The sequence below is a fragment of the Rhinoraja longicauda genome, chromosome 15, assembly GCF_053455715.1.
Source record: "Rhinoraja longicauda isolate Sanriku21f chromosome 15, sRhiLon1.1, whole genome shotgun sequence".
NCBI classification, from domain to species: domain Eukaryota; kingdom Metazoa; phylum Chordata; class Chondrichthyes; order Rajiformes; family Arhynchobatidae; genus Rhinoraja; species Rhinoraja longicauda.
Window position 1 is genome coordinate 17,025,873 of NC_135967.1, and position 23,979 is coordinate 17,049,851.

The window sequence follows — 23,979 nt, forward strand, 5'->3', positions numbered from 1 at the left end:
TTCTTGCCCTCACGCATTGATGAACCTTGGGCGCCCAACACCCTGTCGCCGGTTTGTGGTTTGTCCCTCCTCGGACCACTGTCTGTAGTACTCGCCACTACTGACCAGGAGCACCCCACAAGCCTTGCCGTTACAGAGACAATTTGGCCCTTGTCAAAGTCGCTCAGGTCTTTACTCCTGCCCATTTCTCCTGCATCCAACACATCAACTTCAAGAACTGACTGTTCACTTGCTGCCTAATATATCCCACCCCTTGACAGGTGCCATTGTAACAAGATAACCAATGTTATTCACTTCATCTGTCAGTGGTCAGAATATTTTGGCTGATCGGTGTGTAGTCAATCTTTTTCTCATGGTGGGGAGGTCAAATACTTGAGTGCCCAAGATTAAGATAGGGGTGGAGGTTTAAAGACGGGTTCTTGAGTGTTAGGTGCTTAGAATTGGCTGGGAGGTTGTGGAAACGGATATAATAACAAATTTTAAGAGATATTCATACGGACACATGAACAGGTAGACACAGGACACAGAGAGATACAGACCTCGCATTGGCAGATGGAATTAGTTTACATTGGCATCATGGTCAACACGAACATTGTTTACTGTGCGTGTATGTGTTCAATTTAATAACCTATATCCGCCGTGCATTTCTGTAAGTGGATTTCCATCAAAGTAACTCAGAAGTATGTAGTTCGTCAGCTTGTGCATTTTCACCCTCTTCTTGAAACATACAGGAACGCTATGAAGCTGTGTTGCGACGCACATTCGAACGGAGCCAGCGCTTGGAGCAGAGACAAAAAAGGTGGTCCTGGGGAGGAGCTCTGTCAACTGAGATGGAAACCTCAAATGGTAAGTGCCCCTCTTACATGGAGAAACCTCTGTAGAAATACTTTCCAGTATTTTTTACCAGATGTACAAATAACCTCCAGTACTGTATAATATTTAACTCACTGCCTTTAATGTGAATTTTATTTACAGGATGTGTTTAGTTCTCAAATACACTTGAATTTATATGGGAACATTAGCTTGTCCTTGGCCAAAGTGATGGCAGAATCCATTATTGAGAAAGAGAGGGAAAGTTGGCAGCTTGTTTTCCCTGGAAGGTCCATCAGTCTAATCAGTTGCAGGTGAATCTTACTGTCCCAGTAGTGGAAAAATCCTGGGAAAGCTGGAAAAAAATTCATTGGCTAGTAATAGATAATAGTTTTTGTGTTTATCACTTTATCAAAATAAAGTGTCACACTATTTATAAAATCACCTCAAACTCTTCCTTGACAATTGACACTTGCACAAACAATTTGGTTTCTTTTTCGCTCGTGTCTGATTCAGCAGGCTGAGAGCTTTGCTTCTGTACGTGCAACACAAACTCATCTCTGTACAACTTCAGTAATGTACAAGAAAGCGCTTGCATGAAGTTTGGGATTATATTTATAGGGAGGAGGAAAACAATCAAGTAAAGCTGGAAGCCATGACTTTGTTTGTGGGGGCTGGGGAGATGAGTAGGGAAGCTGTGTTTGGTATCATGAGATAGGGCTGTTGAGCAATGGGGAAAGAAGCTGGGTTCTCGGCATCAGAAACGGCCATCTTGCTCCCAATCCTGTTTCTCTTGTTCAGTTCCTCCCATCACTAATCACCGCATTCCCAGTTTTTATGCCACTGATGTTTGTTTGTCTTTGTTTCCTTTTCTTAAATGATGAATTCTCTTTTGTTTAGGTGTTCCTACCAGTTCCTTAACTCCATCTCTCAATCTGTCCGACTGCCCCCCTCCTTCCTCAGACTCTCAGACTTCCACTGAAGATGGTTCTGGTATCAGAAGTTTGAACTGACTTTCTGAAAAATTATATTAATCTTTAATGTGCTAATGGATGTTGCAAACTAACATTTTTAGTGGTGGCTGTAAGGGGAGGCCTGTCTCGGTCACTGCTGGCATGTCGTACTTGCTTCATTCCTTCGAAATATTTGGGCATGGATGTGTACCTGGTGTGTAGGAATTGTAAAGTGAGATGTTATCCTGGAAGTATTGACTTGGATTTGCATGCAGCTGTTGGCAAAAATGTACAGCACAGGAAGGCCATTCAGCCCCTCTTGTCTATACCAACTTAAAAATGGTTGGAAAACCTCTCCCATTTCCAATAAAATCAGATAATACTATAGGGTTATAGTGAACAGGAACTGAAAATCAGAAAAGTTGCTGATGCTGGAAATATGAAAAAAATTGTTCAGGAAAATACTCAGCCGTCTGGCAGCATCTGAAGAGAGAGAAACAGTTAACATTTCGGGTCAGTGATCCTGGTCTCCACCCCATTACCAGTATTCCTCTTCACTCCATACCTACTCTACAATGTAAACAGTTAGTTTCTTATTTTTGCAGTTGTGATGAAGTGTCCTTGATGAATTGTCAACTGCTTTTCTCAGATGTTGCCTGGCCTGCTGAGCATTTCCAACATTGTTTTATGTGCAATCAGCCATTAACTTATTGAACAGTGGTGCAAACTGTAAGGGCCATCAGTTGACTCCTGCTCCTTTTTCCTCTGTTCTAAAGCCATGAAAACCACTCTTCACAAATCAACTAAATTTGGTGTGGAGAAATTGAACTGATGCAAGCTGCTTCATCAAGAGTGTGCTTTCAGGATAAGATTAATCTCTCGCATGCATGGTGTGTTTTAAGATTCCAGAAACATTTTTCTTGTCTCAGTTGGACTCTTCTTTTCTGTAGCTGCAGACAAACATTCCACTTCCAGTGGGAATCTCATGAAACAAGCAGGGCCAGTAATGAGTAAGCGATTGTCTTCCTCCTCAACAGCTCTCCCAAGTTCTCCTGACAAAGGTGAGTGCCCTGTGCCTGGATAGCAAGTGTTGATATTCCAAATGTGTCACAACCTAGCTTTAAAGCATGGTATTGATTTTCAACAGATGGGCGTCATGAGTTTGGAGTATGTGCCTTTTACACTGGGTGGCACCGATGAACAACGGTAAACTGCGACCTCTCAAAGTCAAGCTGAATCGTTAAATCAGTGATTGCAAAAACTGATCTGGTTGCTTGGGATGAGTGGGCCAACATTAAGGACTTGCACTGGGCTCCTCTGTCCATATAAATGGGTGAAACTTTCCAGTATTTGGGACCATGAGGGTTGACTGCAATTAGCTTCTGCTGATGTTTTAAAAGGCAAATAACTTTAAATTGTTTCCCTAACTGACACTAAATGTGCAAGTCGCTAATGATGGACCTATTTGCCTTCACCTTGGGGGATGAATCAGTTCACATATACTGTTGACCATTTTCTGAAAGTACTGACTGCTGTGACATTGAGTGGTTTATATTGGCTGTAACCCCAACAGGGAACAGTATAGACCATACAGTTTGACCCATAGACTTTCTTAAATCTTGAATTGTTTAATTTTCCATGCATTGCTTAAATTAGGACAATGGTCAGTGCAGTTGTGCTGATTTCAGTAAAATGGTTCAAGTATTTGTCCTTGCTGCTGTGGTGTAAAGCTGTTTATTTTCAATCTTTCAGATTTACAGGTGCTTGCTTGGAAAAAAATACTAATTGACTTTAAAAATCTTTAGTACATCTGATTACCAACCATGAATTTTCTTTTAGAAACTATCTAATTATCTTGGCATGGTCACTTTGTTTTCAAGTTATTGCCTTATTGTATTCAAACTAATTCAATCAATTTTTCTTTGCATATAGAACCTTCTATTTAAATACAATTTACTTTAATTTTTAAAATCTTATTAAAAACACACCTAATGCTCTAATCTCACCATTGTGTACCTCAAAAACAGATGATCAATACTGGGCATCACTGTACTGATTAGAAGGAAGCATGTTGATGAGGATTGTGATTGGGTTAGAGTGGTGAGTGTGGGAACCTGTACTGATGTGCCTGCAGAAAACTAAAACCACTTGGTTAACCCCTACTGCTCAAAATTTTGCATGAAAGTCAAAGAGATAAGCATTTCTCTGCCTCTTTATATATCCCTTTCATAATGTTCCAAAGTATTTCACACCTAATTGTGCTTTTAAGATGGAGGCACAAGGGCCGACAGATGCTGGAGTCGGGCAGCATCCATGAAAGCAAAGGAATGATTGACAGTTCGGGTAAAGACCCTGCATCAGGTCTTCATTTCCTCTGGTAGTAAAACATCTATAAGATCACCCCTCGGATTCACATGCTCCAGGGAAACAGTCCCACCTTATCCAGACAATATTCCTGTGATTTTTTTAAAATATTGTCTCTTGCTCAATCACATTCTTCCTATCACATGGCTAGCAAAACGGCACAGACTACTCCACCTGCAGCTTAATCAAAGATTTGTATAAATGTAGCATGCCGTCCCAATTCTACACTCAATGTCATGGCAGATAAAAGCAAGTGTACAATAGGCCTTCTTCAACACTTTGTCTACCAGCATTGCCACCTCCAGGGAGCTGTGTACTTGTCATGCAAGGTCTCGCTGTTCAATAACACATTCCAGGGGATGGCTTTTTGTGAAGGGTAACCAGTTAAACTTCCCAGTTGATTTAGATCTTGTAGCTTCAGACAACCACCTTCACTGCCCATCACGCACCTATTTTGATGTCTTCTGTTAGCTTTGCTAATTATTGGTAGTACCTGTATTCCAGGTTTTTGTGAATCATGTGCCAGGCACCCTGATCCTCTGCATCTCATAGCAAAATCTTACTGTTCTGTTTGGAGATACAGCTTAGAAACAGGCCCTTTGACCCACCAAGTCCACGCTAACCACTGACCCCATTAGTGCATTCCCTTCGTGCATCATGAGTGCGTCACTACCTCTACATCACCGCCCCCACATTGTGGATCTCTCAGCACATTACTGCCTGTAGCATAGCACAGTGCTCCCTCTACATTTTGCTCCTCTGACAGTGTGGTACTCACATCATTGTCCCTGTAACAGTATGGTGCTCTCTCAGTCCTGCCCCATGACAGGTTGTGCAATCCTGCACAGTCCTACGGCATTTGTGTGTAATTCCTTCTGCACTGAAGCGTCAGACCAGATCTCTAGAGTGACTTAAACATCCCATGTCCTCACTCAATGCTTACAGTTTGGCATCTTGGGCTAACAGCCAAACTTAGTCCACAGAGCATTGATGGTCCTTTCCTGGGTAACAAAGTTTTCACTGTATCTTAATATGCATGACAATAATGAACCAAAACCAGTGCCAAGCTGTGTTTTCATTCGGTGTACACATTATTCAACTATCTTCAGCAAGTTTTCAGGAATCGCAATTGATTTGATATTTGTTTGAGAGGTGCAGTGCTTTATTAAAACAATGTGTCGTTAAGCTTCTCGGCTGCCACAGGAAGTGTTAGGCGGGGCCAGCAGGTTCAGAAAATGCTTCCTTGCCTTGTGAAATATGCAAATGTGTTATATCCAGCTTTCAATAGTCCTTTAAAGAAAAAACATAGAAGGCAATTCAATGTAGGGTGGATATTTCAATCGAGCTTTTATGTGCTTTTCATCAAAGTTAAATCAGAATTCGGCAAGTTTTAAGTTTTGGACATGAGCCCAGAACATTTGGATGCAATCTTTGTTGGTTGGGATGTTTCAATAAATAATGGACAATGCCCTTGATTCTTAGGAGATTCAGCAGAGAAGAAGAGGAGCTCCTCGTTGAATAGATTGGCCAGTAACCCTCGATCGTCTACGCAAGTAGACAAACTTCTAAGAGAAGATCATCAAGGTGGCTGATAATTGCATCAGGCATTTCACTCCTGTTTTGTGTCCTAAATGTAAAACATGTCCACGAGACTAACATTTAATTAATCCAGCATTAATCCCTTGTGGACCTGTGTGTCTGTGATGAAAAGTTGCACCAGCTGAAGTACATAAAACCTTCCATTTCACCATCTATTGCATCTGCTCCAGTGATGAGACTTTCCTTTCCAGGGCCTGAAAATGTCTTCCATTTTCATTCACTGTGGCTTTCCTTTCACTTAATTAATGGAGCTCTCAACAGTGTCCCCTCTATTTCCCCACACCGCAGCACACACAAAATCATCTTAGCCAGTGTAGAGTTATGGTTTTCTTCTTATTTCGTCTCAGGTCCATATTCATTAGATCAAGCTCCATTAGTTCCGTCACTACCAGTGGAATTACAGCAAGATACACATCTTCTCACCAGTTCAATCGGGCCATTCCCTCCTGGTCCATTCTTCTATCTCTATTAAGCATTCCCCTTCTCATGGCACTTCCCCATGCAACTGGGAGAAAGATAGCACCTGTCCTTTTCTCCAACTGCCAGCCACGGACCCAGTCGCTCCAAAAGCATAATTTTGCTTGCATTTCTTCCATTTTACATATTGCACTCTATTTTCCATCATTGGAGAAACCAAACGCCAATTGGAGATTGATTTGCAGGATTTCTATGGTCAGTATATAGAAATGCCCCAGAGCTTCCAGTCTCCTGTAACTGAATGCTCTGTTGCAATCTCCAGACTTGTCTTCAGCCACCTCCTACACTGTTCCACCGATACCAGGTGTGACCTTGAAGAGCACCTTATCACGTGTTAATGACATTGGAACTCAGTGGTCACTTGAAATTGTTAAATTATCATTGTTTTTCTTTTGCCTTCAAGTGCTGGTCTTTTTTAAAGTAATTGTTATTTTGACAGCTTTGGTCTTCATTATATTGCAGACATTCCCTTTATTTTTTCCCAGCCCACATACTGCCCCACACACCTTCCCACTTCCAAAATTCAATATTATGCTTGTTTGAACAGTCTACGACCTGAAACATCCACCGTTTCTCACCCCAAGTTGCTGCCTGACTTGCTGAGTGTATCCAGCATTCACTGTTTTTGTTTTGTAAAACCTCTGTTTAATTTCACTTTCTACTGGAGAACCTAAAAAATGTTCATAATGGCATTGAAGGCCATACTTTGTCACCATTGCCAACAATCTGGCCAGAAACCACGATATAGCTTTGCAAGTGAAAATGAACCACCTTGAGTTTGAAATGTAATTGCACACCATCCTGTTCAAATGTTAAATATTGAATTCTCTAACAGAATGTACTTGCTAATTGATAGCAGAAAGCGGCCCTGAATCAGAGTAATTCTCCTTTAGCTTGTTGAGATAATTTCCCATTTCTCATGCAGACTTGTTTGTTGCTGCTATCTCTAACTGCGTTTTACCATTTGATCACAGGAGGCTGTGGCAAGGTTGTGCTTACTGCAGAGTCTCTTGGATTCTGATTGTTGGAGTTGGTCATATCTCCACCCACTGACCCGCAGGTTAACATCATGCATCCACTCCCCGCTCACGCACACAATGAAGTGTTTGGTAGTGTATGTACCCCTTACAGCACGTGTGGCTCTTATTCTCATATTAATGAGATGCTGACTTAACCACCTTCAGTTTGAACATGTTTAGCTCGCAGTCATGCTTTTGTTTATTAATGACCAGGCTAGTGTGTTGTGTTTGGGCTCACTGCACCCAATTTAATTACCATTTCTTGGCCCATTATTTGCTTAGACTTGTATTGTTTCAGACGGTAACTTTTTTTAACCCTTTCTAGATTTTGTTTTCAATTAGCATTCACTAACCTACTTAACACATTTTGTCACTTGCATTAACTCTTCTCCCATCTGGCATCTTTAGTTAAACCATGTTGACTATTTTTGATTAATTCCTGTCCCTCAGCTCGACGTTCCCAGAACAGTCCCATGGATAGTAGTATAATCAGCCGACTGCTGACGCCCACGCAGGCCTCTTTAGCTAGGAGCAAGAGTGCCATTGCTTTACCAGAAGTTGGACAAGGTTCTGCAGGTAATTCTCTTCAACTAAAGACCATATCCCTAATATCTAGGAACTTGCTTCAGGTGACTGATTAACCTACTTGCCCCCTGACGTGACCGACACTGGCACGCACTCATACTGATGATGACGCTCCCATAAACTGAGATGTCACTTATGCCAAACTGGGATGGAAGGAAAGGGGAAGTGTAGGGCAGCGCAAAGGTTGACAGAACAGTGGCATAGGCTGCTGGGAGGTGGGATAGAGGGGAATGGGTGAGTAGATAGGGCATCAAGGCAGAGAGGAAGCAGCTAGGAGGGAAATGCAGTGGATGGGGATGGGTGTTCTTTTGATACTTGATAGCTGATGATGAGATAGGGAGGTAGTACCTGAGAATTGTTTTTTAAAAGACAATATTAAATCATTGCGTTAATGTCCTTAACCAATTGAAGGTTCATATTTAATTTGTTGACTGTTCCTTTTCTCATCCTACCACTGCTTAATATAGTAAACTTAGACTGTAGCAGGCGTAGGTCATTCCCCCCCCCCCTCCAAGGTTGTGCTCCAGTTAGAGTGCTGCCTTCCCAGAGGTCAGGCTGGTGCAGCTCTCCCTCATAATGAGTTTATCTTTCTTGAGTAAGGAGATGATCATGGTATACAATAATCTAGATGTGGTCTTGCCTAAGCTCCATATAATTGTTTTACAACATCCTCACTGCAACACTCAAAACATGTTGCAATGAAGTTCAACACGCTTCTTGCCTTCCTAACAGTTTGCTTCTCCATTCGTTTTCGGTGCTTGGTATTCAAGAACTCCTGTCCCTTTGATATTAACCTTTGCCAGTGTGTCCTCCCGTTATCTGACCGAAGTAGATGATTCGCATATATCCCTATTACACTGCAGCCACCATCTATTTGCCCACTCACTCAATTTGTTGAAATTGTATCCTTGTTATAACTCGCCATCACACTCAAATTTGTGTCTGTGGCAAATGGAGATACTACATTTGGTGTTCTCATTCAAATTATTGATGGGTATTATGCCACCTGAGAAAGCAGAGCAATTTTCGGTCCATGGCAGGGTATTGTCAGTGAACAGATGAACTGTAAAAATGCTGAAAATCCCAATGCAACCTGTTCAGTTATTCGAGCAGTTAGACTGTCAAAAAGAACTCTGGTAGGTTTGTCAAAGATGATTCCCCTTTCATAAATCTGTTGACTGTGTAATCTTTACTCTTGTATTAAGTGTCCTGTTCTCACATCCTTCATAATGTGCTCTAATGTTTTTCCTACTCTATAATTTTCTGTTTTAAACCACGGGGTTACTTTGCTGGACTCCAAGCTGCAGGGACTGTTCTGTAACCAGCTGAACTTTGGAAGGTGACGACAGAGGTATCCACAGTTTCCATGCCTGCTGCTTCGGATACCTTGGATGCAGATCATCAGGCGCTTGGGGGTTATCAGTTTTCTAGCCATGCAGTATTTTAACATTTAATTCTTAAATTTAATTTCCCCTTTTCATTTAACCAACATTTTTTTCATACTTCCAGTTATTCATAAGATGAAATATTTTAGAAGATAATGAAGTAAATGTGGACGCAGCTAATAAAAAGAAATGTTATTGGTAACTGTTAGAACTGATCAGTCAGCCGCAGTTTGTAACATCTGCCCGAGTCATTACCTGCTCCTGTGGACTGCATCCCCAGCACATAAATCTTGTGTTTTCCCTCTTACAGATGTGGAAAGATTCTACCTTCTCCATTCCCTGCTTATGTTTCATAATTGCAGTATTTACTTTTCTTTCAGATGATACTAATTATTGGTTAAATGTGAAAACTGGAGAGGAGAAACATGTTTTGAATTGTGAATCCCTGCTTTGTTTTATAGTTTCATGCTGGCATGGCATTAATGCATTCCCAGAGACATTTGGTTCCAATGTGTTTTACAGCATGTTATATGGGCTCAAACCTGAGTAGCTGAGCTGCCTTCAGTTATTCATTGGGCCCAGCCGTATGGAAGGAGCATACGGCTTTCTTATGCACAAAGGTTTTCAGTGTATCTGCCATCTATCTGAATATGGAAGGAAGACACAAAATGCTGGAGTAACTCAACGGAACAGACAGCATCTCTGGAGAGAAGGAATGGGTGTCGTTTTGGGTCGAGACCTCCCTTCAGGCCCTTCTTCAGACCAGTTTAGTCTGAAGAAGGGTCTCGACCCGAAACGTCACCCATTCCTTCTCTCCAGAGATTCTGCGTGTCCTGCTGAGTTACTCCAGCATTTTGCGTCTACCTTCGATTTAAACCAGCATCTGCAGTTCTTTCCTACACATCTATCTGAATATTCTGATCTGATGCTTATTTTCATTTCGGATAGAAGACAAATCGCCTTGATGCATGCTTTCATGTTTAGTCCAAGCTCTGTTACTTTGTTAAAATGACTTTTCTTCCCCCCCCCCATCCGGCATTCTGTAGTTTATAGCAGGAGGTAAACGCATGTGCCTCTGGAGCTCAGCCTGATAGTAATCCGATCCAGCCTAGTGTAGTCACCTTCTCCCCTGAGTCTTCATCACTGGCGTGTAATCTGATCCCCAGCAGACTAATGGTTGTTCCTTCAGAATGTTTAAAAATACTCCTTTCAAATAGTTTCATTACAGGAAATAACGTTTGCAGAAAACCCTTTTAAGCTGGAAAAGACATTTATCAGTCTATGTTCACTGATGTTCCACCATGTTAGCTGCCATTCTTATTTTTAGTTAATATTTTTAAGATCCAAAACAAATGCATGAAAATTAATCAGACTTCCCTGCATAGATTCCATTTCCCTCTGACTTCTTGTTCAAATACCTGTCCAGATTCTTCTTAAATGTTGTTACTGTTCCTGCCTCTGCCACTATCTCCGGCGGTTCATTCCAAACGTCAACTGCTGTGTATTAAATAATTGCCTCTCAGATTCTGTTTAAACCACCTCCCTCTCACCTTAAACCTATTTCCTCTAGTTTTAGGCACCCATATCAGGCACAGCACACTTTGGCTATCTATTCAATCTATGCCTCTTAATTTTATATACCTCTGTTGTGTCAACTCTCAGCATCCCCTTCAGAGAAAACGCACCCAGCCTAACTATCCAATCTTTCTTTATACCTCAATCTCTCCAATCCATGCAAGGTCCTGGTGAATTATTACCTTAAGCTCTAACTTATCACATCCTTCCTAAAGTGTGTAGCTGTGACTCTTCTAAATTGTAACCTGGTAGAAAGATTAGTTAAGGAGATTGGAGTCGATCTACCAAGATCTCTGCTCTACAATGCACTCATCTTGGAGGTTAATTTGATTTAATATTCTGATATGTGTTTAATGTCTTTTTGATGTTTGGAAGCTTTAGTTTTTATTGGTCGGAGATCTCACTTGTTTGTTTACTGTCTTCAGCATAATTTTAAACCTTTTTTCCAGTTTGGATTTTTAAATGGCTTTACCTGTACTGCATGTGACTTTGGCTGCAACATGGAGCCACCCTCTTATATAAACTTCAGCTGCTTATTTCTTCTTTGGGGTAGAACTTCTTGAACTGGAATGGTTAGAAGCTGTCTTGGGAGGAGTGCATGGTAATGCGCACAGGTGCATGTTCGCAGTTAGAGCTTCAATGATTATTCACTCACTGTGAAGTTAGCATCATGCTTTTCATTTGACTATATGGTGATCCTGCAATTTAACACATAAATATCACTACTTGCTGTTCATAGGGTGACATGGATCACTTTAGTACTTGAAAGCAAGTTCTCTAATTGCACTTTAATGTCCTGTTTCTTGCCTGATTTACTAATCATAGCTTGGTATTTCTGCTGATATTAAACTGTGGCAATGTGCACTTGGCATTTCATTTATCCTAATTACACAATTTCTTTCTCTTCTCTGCTTTTTCTTGGACTTTTCTTACTTTCCTGCTTCATATTCTAACTTTGTAGAGTCTCATCTCTGTCCTCGTTCAGCTTCAGCTGGCCCTGTGAGTCCCCCCATCAACCCAGCCAACAAGCCTTTGCGTAGCCGCAGCTCTGATCGGCAGAGGTCGATGCCAGGTGCCGCTGCTGGAGTACTAACACCGAGCGAGACCACACAGGTACGTCAGTGGGGAAGTGGCACCCTGCCGTAACTCAAAGCATTTCTAGATGGCTGATGTTCATGCTGTTCATAAACTTCATTAAACTTTGAGTTAGTGAGGAAATATTACTGCTGTGAAGAACCTTATTTTGAATCCCTTGTGATTATAATTGTTGACAGTTCAGTTATAATGTTTCCTGCTTCCTTTGTATTTTTCATTAAACTTTCACCCCTCGGTGTTTTTCTAAAATTGAGTTCAACCAATGTCAGACTTTATGGGTCAGCAAGTAAATATGAATATGAATTTCTGTGGCTGGAGCGACTAGGCTTGTATACACTGGATCTTATCGAAACATATAAGATTATTAAGGGGTTGGACACGTTAGAGGCAGGAAACATGTTCCCAATGTTGGGGGAGTCCAGAACCAGGGGCCACAGTTTAAGAATAAAGGGTAGATGGAGGTTGGTTTACCTTTCCTTAGTTAAACAAAGAGACATTGCTGACAACATTTTCAGGTAGCCATTTTCTTTACTGATCCTGCTTTGATTGATTTAGTGCTATATATGTGTTGAATTCACTACTTTGTGAGTGGGCCGTTGAGGAATATAAACAAAGCAGGGAAGAACCAACAAGAAATCAGGAGGGCTGAAAAGGGCTGTGAAATATCCTTGGCATGTAGGGTTAAGGAGAATCCCATGACATTCTACACATATAAACAAAAGGGTAGCTAAAGAGAGGATAGGATATGATATCTCCAGGACAAAGGGGGGAATTTAAACTTGGAGCCAGAGGAAATCGGGGAAGTTCTAAATGAGAAATTTTCATTGGTGTTCACTAAGTCGAAGGGCATGGAAGACAATGAGATGAGGGAGGAGTATGCTTGTATCCTAGGGCATGTTGCTATAAAGGAGGAGATGTTGAATCTTTTGCGGAATATCAAGGTGGATGTCTCCAGGGCCTAATGGGATCTATCCCAGGTTATTGAGAGAAGGTGGGACAGAAATTGCTGTGGCCTTGATATATTAAAATGTATTTTGTGTGTTCAGGTGCTTTTTATTAGTATGATGACTGTATGGCAAATGAAATTCATCGTATGTTGCAAAACATACTTGGCTAATAAAGTATGATTATGATTATGATAATGGCGAATGATTTTTGTTTAAAATTAACAGAAGCAAGTCAAAGAAAAGCGCCCTTCATCTCCTGGTTCTACAGCAAGCCGTAGACGTTCTCCCTCTCCAAACATAGCAAAGAGACCTGTGTCACCATCGACTATAGGAACCAGGAGACCCTCTTCACCATCGACCACAGGAGTCGCGAGATCCCCATCACCGTCAACCACAGCGGTGAAGAGATCAAGTTCGCCGTCAACAGTCAAGTAAATATTCTACATATTAAGAAATTAATTTCTAATGTATAAATATTGCTCTGCTCTCCAGGTATCTTGTAATACAATGAGCAGATGGTGCTAGTGGGTTTGGAATGTCGCGGGTAATGGCTGGACTTTATCAGTTAATCCCATTAACATGCAAGAAACAGTACAACATGGGAACAGGCCCTTCGGCCCACAAGGTCTGTGCCAACCATGATGACAATTTAAAGTAACAGCATGAAAATGGGCCTATTGGCCCAACAATGGTTCAATCGCACTTTATTGTCACATGTACCAAATTAGTTTGAAATTCATTTTTGCATACAGCTCAGTACGTATAACTATATAGGCATATCTTGGATGGAGTACATGTGTAAAAATAGTACACTGAGACAGAATACAAGAGTAGACAGATTTGACGCCATTTTCAAGACCCAGTTATAAGTGCAGAATTTGTTCACTTGACGGTGAAGGCCCGTTGTCCTGGCGGTGTTGCAGGGTTGGTCTGGCCAAGCCTGGACGTTCTGGTCCTCCCCTGCTGCTACTCCGCTTCGTGCAGTTGCAGGTCATGTCCTGTCCGTGCACGTGGCCTCTTCGTGCGACTCCTGATCCAGCCAAGCCTCGGGCTGCTGCAGGCCCTCCAGCGGCCCACACCACCGTCACGGTGCACTGGACTGCATCCCTCAGACGGTCCACTTATTGAGCCTCTGTTCCGCCTCCCTCCCCTCAGAGCGAGCAGGGGCCGAACTCTGTGGCTTCCGTCTCTGTTGGGTTCTCTGTTCCGAGGCGGGCGAGCCAGGACTCCTCTCAGTGTTTGGCTGCGGCTCGCCAGGATCCTTCTCACAGTCCTCGCTGACCACCAATCACCCGTTCACACTAGTTCTAAATTATCCCACTTTATCATCCGCTTCCTACACACTAAGGGAACAGTGAACCGAGAATAGTCAGCCTACAAACCCGCACATCTTTGGGATTTAAGGAGGAAACCGGAACGTCCGGAGGAACAGACACAGACAGCACCCGAGATCAGGATTGAACCGGGGCCTCGGACGCTGTGAGGCAGCAGCTACACCACTCTACTGCCCTCAAAACAGTGGGGTTTTTTCCTCTCCAATGTGGCCCAACTAATGTTTTTTTACAACTGCAACATTAATTCTTGACTTTTTGGTCAATTCCCTGGCTCATGAAGGCAAGCAAACCACCTTCAGCAAACTATGGACTTGCATCCAAAGATCCCTCTGTACATCTCTGCTCTTAAGGGTCCTGCATTTACTGTGAACTTTCCTCTTGCATTTGACCTCCCAAAGTGCAACTCCTCACTCGTCTGGATTAAACTGCATCTGCCATTCCTTCACTTGTTTCTAACTGAACACTATCCTGTTGCATTCTTTGACAACCTTCCTCACTACCCACAACTCCACCAATGGTTGTGTCGTCTGAAATCTTACTAAGCACTTATACTTTAATTTTCGTCCAGATCATTTGTATCAAAAACAGATCCCAGTATTGATCCTTGTGGAATGCCACCGGTCTATCCTTTCTAACCCATCACTAATATTTTTTAAGTTGCTGAACCTGTTCAGGGTCATCCAACTTCCTGTTATACCACCTACCCAAGCTTTTAACTGGTGTCTCCATTATAGAGAGGATTTCTTCTTCATCTGCATAAAACCTCTTCTTTACTGCCTTTCCTCTTGCCAAAGAAATACTCTGTGATTTACTAGGCTTAATCTTGAATCTAGCCCATGTAATATTATTTACCTTCTCTAATAACCTTCTTGTACAAGCTACTGTTGTGGTTACCAAGGTCATATCATCCATTTGGCCCTGATTGGAGGGAGGCGCAGTCCGTCCTGCCATCTCTTCCTGCCGACGACCCACCGTGATGCTCTAATCACTAGCTCTATCACCATTGTAAACGTTAATGGGAAAATAGTACACCCTGCCATGATGCCCATCTCTAGTCCCTGCCATGCTGTTGTAAAGTCTGCTGTATTAAAACACATTCAGACATCTTGGAAATATGCTTTCACTAAATTAACTATTGATCCTGGAACTCTAAAGAAATCAAAAGCACTCCAAATAAGACTGTGGTACAGATCCAAATGCATTTGCCAGGGCCAAAAACACTACATGCAAATCTCTTCTCTCGAGCTTGGCTGCCTAAATCTGGTGTCATATTACACTAATGTGTTCTAAACAACCTGCAAAACCTGGGACTCCTGCTTTCTGCACTGCGGTATCTATTAACCTGCCCCTTTCTAAATAATGTGCCAGCTGCTGTGCCACTATGCAAAAGAAAATCTTGCCTTCTACATTTGGGAGACATAGGCTTAAACTGACTTAACTCTGAAGACTCCCTGCTTCTCCCAAACTATTCGCAAGAGCTTCCACAAGAATCTAAGCCCATCAGGTGCACTTTTATATACCCGGTAATGGCCAAAGAAGCCTTTGCACGCCTTATTACAGCTTCCACTTAGTGGCAAAACATCTAACTTGTACTCTATCTCTCCTAAGGGTGGTATATCTGGAGAGAAACCCATTCCCCTTTTCTTTTCTGGATCTGAGTATGTCCTTTTTAAATATTCCTCTAACTCTTCTTTTGAAGTTTGTGCTTTCCACTTTTTTTTTCCTGACTAAACATTCTTGTAACAAATTTAAGCGGATCCGTGTAAAATGCTGACCTGACTCGCTCCTCCTTCTTTCTCATCCTCCTAAGGTGTTCTGCTCTCCTTAATATTGCTAACTGATTTCTTAACTCTTCTTGCAACACATTAATTCCCTCTCTCTCATCAACTGTAGCCTTTCTCCACTGCTTTCTCAACTGTCTCCTTTCCTTTACTAATCTCTTGATTTCTCTCTCTCGTCGAGACCTAACCACCTGTCTGTAAGTGTGCTGCATGTTTGTGGTTACTGTGAGCTAAATATACTGAAAGCGGGATCATCATTGTATTATTCATCAATCACATATCTAATTTGCATCATGGAAGCACATATTACAGCAGAACTACCTATAAATCTCATTGTTTTGGAAATGCTATTGTTAAGTTGTAATTTTGTTTTGTGGTGTAATAGTGACACTTTTTCAATATTAAGTATGTGTTTTTGATGTTAATTGATGTTTGATTTTATTTGACTTAGATCACGTCCAAAGAGCCGTCCTCCTTCTCCCAGCACGTTTAGGCAGCACCCTCCGTCCCCTACATCTGTCCATAAACCTCTGCCTGTGCACCGACTCCCTACTGCTGCCACTGGAGCAACAATAACCAAAAAGAAAACAGAGAAAGAGGGAAAACCAAAGCAGAAATCGGAAGTTACCGGTACAGAGAAATATTCCTCTGTAACATCTAGCAAATCCAAAGATTCTGAGCAGAAACCAGGTACTGCCTACTCAGATGAGATGCAACAGAAAGAGCCTCAGAACAATGAGGCAATGTCTTGTCCAGCACTCCCCTGTGGAATGCCCAAGTACTCCAGTAGCTAGTTATGTTGAGTGGCAGTGTGGGTTGTGAGGGTGATCCAGAGACTTTGGGGATATTGATAGTCATGAAAGGTGAGGGTTTGATTTGATGATGTTTGGAGGAACCATATACATGAATCGTTGAAAGTTAATGTGCAATAAGAGCAAACAATTATGAATTAAAACTCAAAACAAAGTGCCTGTGTACCTCAGCTGGCCAGGGGGACTCGGAGTATGGAGGGTTAGGTGATGAGCAGAGGGGTGGAGTGAAACAGGGTGGCAAGGAGAGGTGGGAGAAAGGTCTGTGCATGGGGGTGTGAGAAGACTAAACAGGGAGGGGAGGGTCAGAGGGAGTCTGTCTGAAGTTGGAGGATTTAATGTTGGTAGAAGGCTGTGGAGGCTGTCAGTGGATATTTTAACCGCAGAGATAGATTCTTGATTAGTACAGGTGTCAGAGGTTATGGGGAGACGGCAGGAGAATGGGGTTGGGAGGGAGAGATAGATCAGCAATTATTGAATGGTGGAATAGACTTGATGGGTCGAATGGCCTAATTTTACTTGTATTCCTTATGACCATTGGTTTGAAAGCTACCCAAGCGGAATATAAGGTGCTGTTCCTCCAGTTTGTGTGTGGCCTCACTCTGGCAATAGAGGAAGCCAAGGACAAAAGATAGACACAAAAAGCTGGACTAACTCAGAGGGTCAGACAGCATCTCTGGAGAAAAGGATTAGGTGATATTTCGGGTAGAGACCCTTCTTCGGACCGGAGAGTCAGGGTTCCTTTCCCCTGACTCTCTAGTCTGAAGAAGGGTCTCAACTCACAACGTCACCTATTCCTTTACTCCAGAGATGCTGTCTGACCTGTTGAGGTAGTCCAGCTTTTTGTGTCTATCTTCGGTTTAAACCAGCATCTGCAGTTTCTTCCTACACAGGCCAAAGACAAAGGTCGGTATGGGAAGGGGAGTTAAAATGGTTAGCAACTAGGAGATCCAGCATGCCTTAGTGGATAGCGTGCAAGCGTTTGTGAAACAGTCATGCAGTGTACGCTTGGTCTGCCTCGTATAGTGAAGGTCACATCAGGAACCCCAAATACAGTAGATGAGGTTGGAAAAGATGTTAGGTGAGGGGAGGTGTTGGGACAGATGATGCATCTCCTGCAGTTGCAGCAGAAGGTTCCTATGGAGGGGTGAGTGAACCAAGGAGTTGCAGAAAGAGAGTTCTTGGAGGTGGGGCTTAGTGGGAACCGGATACATGTGAGAGTGAGATCACATTAAAGGTGGAAATGTTAGGGAATGATGTGTTGGATGCAGATGCTATTGAGGTGAAAGGTGTGGACCTGGAGAATTCTATCTTACCTGGGGTGAGGGGGAGCGAGAACAAAACTGTGGAACACGAAGAGACGGGTGAGCGATGCAGGAGGGAAACACCATTTACTGAAGAAAGAGGACACCTCGGATGTCCTCAAGTAGAAAATCTCATCTTGAGAGCAGATGCGGCAGACAGAGAAACTGCAAGGGTTGACGTCCTTGCAGGAAAGAGAGTGAGAAGAGGTGTCGTCGAGGTAGCTGGGAAATTTGGTGGTAAATAGTAGATGTTAGTGGATAATCTGTCTTGTGATGGAGACGCAATGAGAAAGGGGAGAGAGGTGTCTGAGATAGTCCAGATGAATTTGAGGGGAGAGTATGTTAATGGCAAAATTGATGAAATCAACAAGGTCGGCACTGACAACAGTTCAGGACTCATCAGCCTGCTCATCCTTTCCTGTAAAATAATTCTTGTATTTCATTGGGTGGGTCCCTTCTTATTTTTCTAAAGTCTGGAGAATACAGGCCCACTTGACTTAATCTCACTTTGTGGGGAAATCCCTCCTCAGAAATCAATCTGAACCTTCCTCGATTATATTCCTCCTTTGGGAAGGAGGTCAAACCTGTATTTAATATTCCAGCTATTAACTCACAAGCATCTTGTGTAATTTCTGCACATGCTTTGTTAATTATATATTTTTGCGCTAAGGTTTTTTGCACAGACTTTCTTTTCACTGTCTTATATAATTTGTGAAAAATTACACTGCAGCCACAGTGGTGGAAGGAATGAATGCTCAGTGTGGTGGACGGATGTTGATCGAGCATGCTGCTTTGTCCTGGGTGGCATTAATTTTCTAGAGAGCTGCTGGTCCTGCACTCTGATTAAAATGGCAAACCAGGGACATTCATTGTCCATCACGTAACCGTGAGTGTAGACGTCCTGATGAATGTGATCTGGGGTAATGTTCCTGTGGTCGTGACCTACGGTGAATCTCAGAATGTTTGGCCAGATGATAAATAATCTGATTCCAGTTTAGAGATCGGGCAAAATGCTTCTAAAATTAAATTAATGATCTTCTGGATGAGTCTATGTGCCAGAATCAGATTACAGAACTGCCACATTGTTAAAGAGGGTGTAGAGGTGGTTCATTAGGCTGTTACCAGGGCTGGAGAATTGCAGTAATAGGGAGAGATTGATAAGGCTGGGGTTGTTTTTGGAAGTGAAGGCTGATTGGCAATTTAACTGATGTGTAAGACAGTTACTCTTGAATGAACAGGAGGGCCCAATTTCTTTGATCAAAGTTCAATAGCCGAAGTTCAAGTTGTGGAGCATGATAGATGATGCCTGGATTGGGGTCTGTGACTTGCTGTCAGAAAGGTTAAAGATCATATTTGAAAGATACCCACACAAATCATATCGTGCGAGACTCTGAGCAGGAAGTGGGATTAGCCTGAAAGCTTTTCTTTCATTGACACAAACACGACAGAGCACATGACTGCATCCTGTGCCATAAATATCTACGGTCTTATGATCAGCCCGTTGCTTATTCCTGGTTTGTGTATTCTGTGTAACAATTATAAAGCTGGTAAATTTCCCAACATCACCACAAAGCTGTCAACTGAAATGTTAAAGCTATCGAAAGAAACTGTTGGAAACAATGGGCCTGTAGATCACTGGGGCAGTCCTTGGTTCCCAAGGAGTGGAGTGGACAGGTGGCCTTCCTGTAACTTGAGTTGCCCCTTTATTAGTTATCCAGGCTGAAGGCGAACTTGGCCCATGGTTCATTTGCTGGCTTCCACCTGGCAAGCTGTGAGCTGGAGCAGTGAGGTTTGCAGATGCTAATGTGTCTGATCAATGAACACCTCTCCTCAGGCTTTCCTTATTGTATAAACTGCAGACAAATGAATTGAAAACCGTCACTCGGTGAGGCCTTGTTCTCTTCAGCTTGCGATTTAAGTGGCCTGCCATGTCTGGCTCTATTTGGAGCATCTTTCAGTCAAAACCTTGTGGATTTGAGGATAGCATTATCCATCCAGATGTTGTCATTTGTTTGATGCAGTGTTTTGAATAATGGATGCGGATATTCAGAGAGTTTCTTTTATATCAGAATCCTACTTGTTGCAAAATAGCCCCTCTCCACCACCTAAGTGTTGGAAAGATTTTTAATCAAGAGGTAACCCAACAAAAGGGCGTGTGTAGAAAAATACTCCTGCTATTGTACTGATTATTGAGTTGTGCATATTCAGAAATAATCTGGCATAAGACCCACTTTGACTAGGTATTTGGTATGCTGGAGGTACTCTGAATAAGTTTACTAAGGGTTACTGTATGGAGCTGGGAACATTGCAAAACAGCAGCAGGCATCAATCTACAAGCTCTTGGGCACAAATGGAAATTTATCTTCCCAAGAAATTTGGACAGGTACATGGACAGGAAAGGTTTAGAGGGATATATATATATATGGGCCAAATGGGGGGAGGTGGGACTGGCATAGATCAGGCAACTTGGTTGGCATGAGCAAGTTGGGCCAAAGGGCCTGTTTCTGTGCTGATTATGACTGTTATTGTAAATAAAAATTGGGAAGTAGGCAATCGTGGTTAGTATAACAGAAGAGAGCCATTCAGCTCCTTCTGCCTCAGGTAGTAAGGTACTTATCGCTTATCCAGTTGGTCTTGCTCAGCACCCGGTTCCCTGTGCTATTCATTTTTCTGTTCTAGTATTTATCCAAATTCCTTTGGAATGTTCCCATTGAATCTGCCTCCACTGCCTGTGCAGCTAATGCACTGCCAGTCACAGGTTGCTATGGTGAAAGAAAATTAAGGCGATTCTCTCATCCCCAGCCTGCTCAGCTTTCAGTGTGCTGAATCCGTGAGACACATCTCAACCCCCTTTACTGGCATCTCTAATTAACACTCATTTTTGTTTCCCATTCCTCCCCACAACCCAGGAATGCTTGCTGCCCTGCAACCAGCAGGGGCCTGCTGCCCATGGTTGTTAATGTGGGGGACCAGTGCAAGGAAAGTAAACGCATCATGCACATTGGCTCAACATCAGTCGACCTGCTCAAAGCATTGTCTTTCCCAGCTCCACATACAGCTCCAAACCTAAACCATGGTGTTCTATTTGCCAGACCAACCATGTTTGCTAGGTTAACAACCATATAGTAAATTTTTTCATATCCAGATCCTTCAGGATTTTAAGCTCAGTTCACCAACAGGCAGCAGAGAGACTTGGTCCAGCCCTGCCAACAAACCAGCAGTAATATTCAAACGTCCTCGTGCCGTGATTGACATTTGTAAATAAATCAAATGAATGCACAAACAGATACTGAGAATTGAGCAGCTTGTACATCTTACAAATGTTAAGAGACTGCAGGAAAATGGTTTGCGACTTGCAACCTGCAGATGTGTTGCATTGTAAACATGCTGTGCCACTTCCGTTGTATAAACGATGATCATAAAGTTGCTGGTCACAATGTTTCCATTGTGAACTGGAACAAATGTAAACTCTTCCATGGTGAAATTTAATGATCATTTCCTATGTTCCTGAGCTTAATTTCCTTGGACTTAATTTCCTTTCATTCCTTCACTGGATACTGTGATGGTCCCCGTCCTGCTAGGGTTTGCAGCTTTTAGACTGAGTTTTGTGTTTCCTTCTTGGATGTAATATTATCCCTCATTTACCCTGTTAGCTACAGTTGAGCCATACTTCCTGTTTTATATTTGCCCTAGATAGAAATGGATAGTTGTTATCGTTCATCTGCATTCGTTAAAATGTGTTAACATGTCGGGTTAGTCAGACAGTGGCACTGTATGGAAACTGGTCTTTCAACCCAACACATCTAAGCTGTCTGTCTCCTTTGCCCACATTAGACTCGGATTTCCCCTAAATATCTCCTGTTCACCGTAACTGTCCAAATATCTTTAATATTATTGTGCCTACTCCAACCACTTTTACTGGCAGCTTGTTCCATCTATGCATCACCCTCTGTCAAGTTCCTTTTAGATCTTTTCTCCCTTCACCTTAAACCTATGCCCTCTCGTGCCATAAACTTGGCAGCCTTATCCTTTACCCCAACAGAAAGATGCTGTCCCTGAACTCTTGCTATAACATTTAAAAACCTTCCACTTGCCTTGGGTTTCTTTACCTGAAAACAGTCTCACCTGATCAACCTCTGCAAGTTCCTGCCTACTGGCTCAATAATTGCCCCAATTTAGCACATATATTATTGAACTAGTCCTATATTTCTCCATAATTATTTAAAAACTGATAGAATGACGGTCATGGGTCCCAAATTGCTCCCACATTAACACTTCTGCCACTTGCCCTACCTCATTCCCTAAGAGGTGGTCCAGTGTTGCATCCCTTCCAGTAGGGCCCTCTATATAATGATTAAGCCGCTTCCTTGGATGCATTTAACAAACTCTATATCACGTCGAAACCCATTGCACTATCGGTGACCTAATCTATATTGGTGAAATTAAAATCTCCCACGAATAACCTATTATTGTTACAGCTATCTGCAATCTCCCTACATATCTGCTCTATTGGGGAACCTGTATTTCAGTCCCATCAGTGGTCATCTTTTTGTTTCTAAATTTCTACATATCTGGTCTCGCTGGATGATTCCCCCAAGACTGCTGTTAAGTCGTCTTTCATCAGCAACCCCCACCCTCTTACCTGTAGCTCTTTCATGTCTCAAGGATCTGTACGCTGAAGCTTTGAGCTGCCATCCTGTCCTTCTCTCAGCCATGTTCCTTTTTATAACTATAACATCCCAGTCACCTGAGTCAATCCACAAGCCTTCTGCATGGAAATATAGTTTAAACTACTGGTCTTTCCTGTCGATTTGCTGTAGTCCTAGTGAATTAATCTAGCTCTTTGACTTCTTTATTTGTTCCTAACTTGTCTGCCTCTTTTCTGCTCTGGACCTCCACCTCCCTGATAATCTAGTTTAAATCCTCCTGAAGTAGCAAATATCCCTTCCAGGATATTGGTTCCCTCTCTAGATTGGTTGCAGCCTGTCCCTGTTGTGTAGGTCACTTCTGTCTGAATGATCCAACAATATGAATCCCTGCACCCTGCATGTGCTCCTTTGCCACTCATTCATCTGGCTAATCCTTCTATATCAGTCTTCACAACCAAGGTTGAAGATTGTTCATCAGAAATGTGATTTAGCATGAAGTTTTTTGTATTCACATGATTTTGGGGCCTATAAATATTAAATTTGTAACTGCTGTATCCCATATTATTCATCTTCCTATTGGTGATATTGCAGGGACCACATCTGCTGAAGAAGCTGCTAAAATTCTGGCTGAGAACAGGCGTCTGGCTCGTGAACTGAAGGAGCGTGAAGAGCTGGAGAGACTGCAGTTAGCGGAAGCTGAGAAGTAAGTGTAAACAGACACGGCCTGAGGGTTATCTACGTTTGTTTGTAAGTTCAGGCTTTCTTGCATTGGCGAATGTGTTTTGGATTCAAGTTGCAGAGTCTGACAATGAGAACCATTTTGTTAGCATCCATAGTTTTAGCTTTGCATACCTAAAATGATGACTGCAGTTTCCACTGCATTACGTTACAGGAAACAGCTGGAAATGAAATCGCTGCAAGAACCAAGGAACAGTTGGAAGCAAGCGTTTCCTGGTTCTGCAGTGCTTTGCATTGAATGGTGCTTAATCCCGAGAAATGTTTCACAAAGGGCACTTTGATATATCTAAGACCAGAAAGCTGATTGTGTAGTTCTGTTTGTTTATCAGTGCTGTGATCTAATTTAGATTTTAGCAAAAGTGCACAGTGCAAGTGATCGATTCCTGGCAAAACACAAAATCCGACTGAAAGCTCCCAGTTATCACTAAACATTGAGGTGTGGCACGGTGGTGCAGCGGTAGAGTTGCTGCCTTACAGCGCCAGAAACCCAGATTCGATCCTGACTATGGGTGCTATCTGTACAGAGTTTATATGTTTTCCCCGTGACCATGTGGG

At 42.4% G+C, this 23,979-nt stretch overlaps 1 protein-coding gene across 5 annotated transcripts in view; it reads left to right on the plus strand.

Moving 5' to 3' along the window:
• Window positions 1-23,979, plus strand: part of map7d3 (MAP7 domain containing 3) — a 67,775-nt gene that overhangs the window by 28,523 nt on the left and 15,273 nt on the right. Inside the window, exons 5-13 of one of the 5 annotated variants that reach the window (XM_078412249.1) lie at window positions 732-846; window positions 1,711-1,803; window positions 2,714-2,824; window positions 5,610-5,711; window positions 7,673-7,798; window positions 11,729-11,880; window positions 13,035-13,240; window positions 16,376-16,614; window positions 23,278-23,389. In XM_078412249.1, coding sequence (XP_078268375.1) covers window positions 732-846; window positions 1,711-1,803; window positions 2,714-2,824; window positions 5,610-5,711; window positions 7,673-7,798; window positions 11,729-11,880; window positions 13,035-13,240; window positions 16,376-16,614; window positions 23,278-23,389 — 1,256 coding nt within the window. The remainder of the gene's footprint in view (window positions 1-731; window positions 847-1,710; window positions 1,804-2,713; window positions 2,825-5,609; window positions 5,712-7,672; window positions 7,799-11,728; window positions 11,881-13,034; window positions 13,241-16,375; window positions 16,615-23,277; window positions 23,390-23,979) is intronic. The other 4 variants (XM_078412250.1, XM_078412252.1, XM_078412251.1 and 1 more) reach the window with 4 other exon arrangements.